The 5,371-nt window shown below is 51.2% G+C and overlaps 1 protein-coding gene across 1 annotated transcript in view; it reads left to right on the forward strand.

The window, feature by feature from the left end:
* The window catches only part of RIIAD1 (regulatory subunit of type II PKA R-subunit domain containing 1), a 6,627-nt gene extending 3,155 nt beyond the window's left edge, over positions 1-3,472 (forward strand). Inside the window, exons 2-4 of the mRNA XM_035099096.3 lie at positions 950-1,026; positions 1,585-1,631; positions 3,099-3,472. Of these exons, the coding sequence (XP_034954987.2) occupies positions 950-1,026; positions 1,585-1,631; positions 3,099-3,172 (198 nt within the window). The 3' untranslated portion in view covers positions 3,173-3,472. The remainder of the gene's footprint in view (positions 1-949; positions 1,027-1,584; positions 1,632-3,098) is intronic.
* The last annotated feature ends 1,899 nt before the right edge of the window (positions 3,473-5,371 follow it).

The following is a 5,371-nucleotide window of genomic DNA, read 5'->3' on the forward strand; positions in this document are numbered from 1 at the left end:
CCATGATCAAGTCTAGCCCAGAAACCAACATCCCCACTGTGGAAGGATGTGTGGATCCAGAATTGGCCTCCACAGTCATGGATTCATTAAAAAAAGGGCAACTTTACAAAAGGGTATAGCCTGGGTCATCACCTGGATCTTGGGGACGACAGTCCAAGAGACCATGGATAGGCCTCCACCGCCGTGAGGGTCAAGGGAGCAGCATACACAAACAGAAAACTCTGCCTAGGTAACTCAAAAAAGCAAGCCAATGCACATCCTTTAAATTTTTGTTTTAGCGACGTCCCCTTCCAACTGTCTGGTGTAACTGCAGTGTTCCCCCTCTTCCTCAAATCCTTTCAGGCTACCAGAAACTGCATCACAGTGTGGTATAGTGGTTAGAATATGGGCCTTAAGACCTGGGAGACAAAGGTTCAAATCTCCACTCAGCCATGAAGCCCTCACTGGGTGATCTTGGGCCAGTAACCTCTCTCTCTCTCTCTCTCTCTCTCTCTCTCTCTCTCTCTCTCTCTCTCTCTCTCTCTCTCTCTCTCTCTCTCAGCTTAACCTACCTCACAGGGTTGTGGTGAGGGGAGAAACGGAAACATTTTATTTCTGGGAGCTAGATGAGCCTTTGGCTGTATCCAGTATGGGAAGAGTTTGGTGACTCCTTTCCTCCCCACAATGTGCCTTTTCCCCATCGCTAGACCTTGTTTAGTATTTTTCCTCCCCAGCCAAAATGACCTTCCACTTCCCTCAAAGACCGAGCGCTGCTTGTTCACATTCTATTGCTGGCAGTCCCTCCCACCAAGCTGTTAAGAAATGGGTTGTGAACAATCTCTAACAGCTACCAGGCTTTTAGCCATAGTCTGCAATAAAATTTGGAACTGGGAAAAACCTCACCTCCAAGTCAGGACAAATTTGCTTAGATGCTCAGATCTTAGCCTCTTCTTGACCCTTTCTCCCCCAGATAAACACCAGGATTGCTAACGAGAAATACCTTCGTGGGCACAAGGAAGTAGAAATGCTGCTGTCAGGATTTCTCAGGTAAGTTTTTCAACTTCTATGATTGGCGGGGGGGATGGGACGGGGGACACAGCCTTGGAAGAATCAGCTGGTGACCCACCACGCTACTGAAAAAGTTATTTTAATTTACAAGGTGCCCAGGGTATGAAAAAAGTTTGGCAATCCCTCCGCCCCCCAGCTCACTTTCCTAGCTGCCTTGCTAATTGCTTTATCGATTCCCAATGAAGGAACCGTTGTAATTACGAAGAGGTCTTCTTAATTGTTATAAATATTTCCTCGGCTCCGTGACGGTTGTACATTCTTGTTCCTTGTTTTTAATATAAAACTCCATCACACACACCCCCAAAGGTGAATGCAGATGTAAATTAAACGTTTCTCCCCGGTTGCTAATTGGCTTATCGATTCCCAATAAGGAAAGAGTGATTTACCAATTTGTCTTGCGTACCTTTGACAAGGACTTACAAAATCAACAGTGAGGAGAAAGGGGGGAAAACACAATCAACTGCTTAAAAAACTCCCTTGTAAAAGTCTTTTTTCTTGTCCACCTCTCTCCCCCTCCTCCCTGCTCCACGTTTCCAGGGAAGTTCTGCTGCAAAGACCAAATAATATACGGGAGTTTGCTGCTGGTAAGAGTTTCATTTACTAGCCTTAGGTATTGAGAGATTTTACTTTTTCACATACCAGTTGTTGGAAGGACCTGGAGGGGAGTATTTTCTTGGGCTTGAATCACGCAGGTTTCCCGCAGGCACTGGTTGCACTCTGTGAGAACAGGATGTTCGACTGGAAGGGCGGGTGGCCTGATCCAGCTTCTTATGTTATTAGAGTGGGTACCACAGCAGCTTCTGGCGATGGGGTACCTGCATCCCGCTGGTTGGGACTCCCAGCATCCCCTCACCCTTGGGCACCCATAGGGGTCCTCCCTCCATCCCTGGCCATGACCTCCACAGCTGGCAGGACCAGCTTCTGCGAGATGGCACTGGGCGTCACGGAATGCCCACAGACATTTCAACTGTGCAGGGGAGAGAACCAAGTGCACCGGAGTGAACCGCACACACGTTTCTGCGTGGAGACGATGTGCGCTTGAGCTTCTGCCGTGTACTAAGGAGGGTTCCACCCTCCCGATTCCTGTCCCTTGTAAATCTTTTGAGAATGTCTGGTCAAAATTTAGCTAACAGTGACTAGCACTGTTCTCCCTCAGGGAAGCCAACCCGTGGCCTTCTGAAGGCTGCTGGATTCCACTTCCCACCAGCCCCAACCACAGGAATGATGGGAACTGTAGTCCCAACAGGTTGGGGGCCACAGCTTCCCCTAGAGTGCCTTTCCCTCACGATGCCGCAGGGCCCACCTAAGAGGCTCTCAAAGTACAAGGTGCACCCAACGAACAACCCAGCCCCGTCAGAAATCAAAGATCAGGAGAGAGACACTGCTCGCAGAAGGAATAAACCGAAGTCATTCAAACAAGGGCAGATGCTCTGGCACTGGGAGTGGAGCTCAGGAATGGCCAGTGCATGAAGTACTCTTTGCTGTCGGGTCTGTGACAAAGAGAACACCCCGTACAGATGGGGGCTATTCAATCATGGCCGGGGTGGGTGGGTGGGGAGAGAACAGGAAGCCGAGGCCTTGCTGTCCCTTTCTATTCTGTGCCCTGGAGCTTTTATTGAGGAGAATGAATGGATGAGGCAGGCAGATCGGCACCAGGTGTGCTTGGGGGCTTCATGCAGCCCCCAAACCCCTCCCTGGCCCTCGGGGAGCTCTCGCCAGGCCCCGTCCCCCACCAGCCCTGCCCCACAGCTTCCTTGCGTGTTTTTCTCTGGGTGGGGTGTGCCCTCTCGGCGGGCCAAGGGAGGGGAACATCCAACCAGGAGCCAGATGCGGCCCTCCAGACCTCCCCGCCTGCCCCCCCGAGAGTCTCCCCAGGCAACGCTTCAGCCGCACACGACCGGAGTGCTTTTGCTTGGCTGGGATATGCCCTTGAATTCTTGAGGCCTTGAAGGTCCTCGGTGCACCTCGGAGATGCAATGAATCTGTTAGCGGCACAAGCTTCCCTCTCCCCTTGGCTAACCCCCTCCTCTTCCTTCGTCCTCTCCTCCCAGACTACTTCACCAACCCAGAACTCCCCAAGAAGATCAAGCAGCAGATGATGGAGAAACTCAACGAGGCTGTCTAAGCGACACCTCGCACTCGGGCCCCTCTCGGAGGAGAATGCAAACTCTTTGCTTTTGGACTTCCCATCACAAATGAACAGACCTTCTTCCCACCGCATGCAGCCTCTTGGGAATGGGTTGCCTGCGACTCGCTTCTGCTCAAGAGGAGCAGCTCTGAAATCAACCTCCACCAATTTCAGTGGGTCTCCTCAGAGCAGGAGTGAGGAGCGGACAACCCAACTCTTTTACTCTTTTGTGTTTTAGTTTAACCTCTTCTCTTCTGGGTCTGGAGGAGAGAGAATAAAGCTGGACTTCCAAGTCAAGGGGTGATGCGGACTTCATTTGCCATGGCAACTATTTGCTTGGGGATTAAAGGCACAAGGAGAGAGTGCCCGCGAACGGTTAGAAGGTATACCTTTGTAAAAGAAAGTATGCCAGCCTACGTAGGCTTCCTCGGGAGTAAGGCCACATTCACTTTAAACAGCAATACCACTGTCATGGCAACCCCCCAAAAAAATTCTGGAAGCTGCTTTTGCACCCTAGTCAGAGATCCCAGTTCACCTCACGGAGCTACAACTCCCAGAACTACTCTGGGAATTGTAGAACTAAGCTGCATGCCGGTTCCCTGCTCAGTTCACTCTTGCCCAGAGCATGGACCAGGAGCTTAAAAAAAACAAAACCCACTCGTTTCCTCTTTGGTTCCTCTAGCTGGTGCCTGGATATCAATGAACCCTCCACTATATGTGAGAGATGTGATTTGGTAGCAGGCTCAAGGGAGAGCCCAGAGATGTGCAAGGAGGGCAGGGCCTTTAGGATACCTGCAGGATAACTGGGTCGCAAGGACGTTAGTTACGAAAACAAGGTAGTTTGGGGAAATGGGTGGCGAGAGGCAGGATCCGCTTAGCAGCTCGAGGAGTCGGGTGCAGGATGAGGGCAGATGGACAGGGGAACGCCCTCGTAAATCACCCAGAGGTGTGATTCTGCTGCCACCTGGTGGTGCCAAACAGGAGAGGGTCATGGTGAAACCCTCTGAGGACAGGCAGGAGAGGAAGAGGGGAAACATTTATGTTGTCACGGCTATAATATGAATAAAAATAGCAGCCAAGCTGTAGGAAGGCAGACACCAACAAAAAAAGGGGAGGTGAATCTCTGCTTCATTAGTGCAGATTGCTCTTCCCCTCTGCTCACAGCTCTCCAAGACACCTAAAATAGTAATAATAGTAATAATAGTAATAATTTTATTACTTATACCCCATTTGGCTGGGTTGCCCCAACCACTCTTGTGTCCAGGCCCTGAGCTCTCACTAGGGTCCCAGGTGGCATTTTGTTTTATTATTTATATCCTGCTTTCCTGCTGGAATAAAGCTGCTCAGAATTTAAGAAAGGGGAGAGGGAAATGGTGACCAAGAACTAGTGGTCACCCCTCTGGTTCCATTGGTCAACCTTTGGAGGAGCTGGTGTGGCAATGTAGCTGTGCCAGGCCAGGACTCTGGGTGATGAGGGTTCAAATCTGCACTTGGCCATGAAGTTCACTGGGTGCCACCCTTTGGCCTTGTCACTGCCTCTCAGCCTGACCTACCTTGCAGGGTTGTTCGGGGCGCTATAGAGAAGAGGGAGAGCCCTGCCTATGCCGCTTCAAGCTCCCTGGAGGAAAAAAAGGTGGGGAAGAAATTCAATAAACAAACGGCTGGGGAGTATCAACAGGAGATGGGGAAGAGGCAGTGGGCAGATTAATACCAAAAGGCCACACAATACAGCAGGGATAGCTGGCATGGCTTCTTCCAGATCAGGCATCCCCAAACTGCGGCCCTCCAGATGTTTTGGCCTACAACTCCCATGATCCCTAACAGGACCAGTGGTCAGGGATGATGGGAATTGTAGTCCAAAACATCTGGAGGGCCAAAGTTTGGGGATGCCTGTTCCAGATATTGTTGCCAATGGCCAGGGATGCTTCTAGCCACAATGGCTGTGCCCTTTCTCCAGTTGAAGGCAGCAATGCTTCTGAAAATGGGTTGCTGGAAACCACAGGAGGGGAGACAGTGCTCTTGGGCTCGGGTGCCGTTTGCAGGCTTCCCTTTGGGGCGACTGGAGGGCCACTGTGAGAACAGGAGGCTGGACCAGATGGGCCCTTGGCCTGATCCATGAGGGCTCCTCTTATGTTCCTATGCTGATGGGAGTCCGGCAAGACCTGGAGGACCAAGGGTTAAGACAGACCCCCCCCC

This window comes from Zootoca vivipara, chromosome 16, assembly GCF_965207765.1.
Source record: "Zootoca vivipara chromosome 16, rZooViv2.hap1.1, whole genome shotgun sequence".
NCBI classification, from domain to species: domain Eukaryota; kingdom Metazoa; phylum Chordata; class Lepidosauria; order Squamata; family Lacertidae; genus Zootoca; species Zootoca vivipara.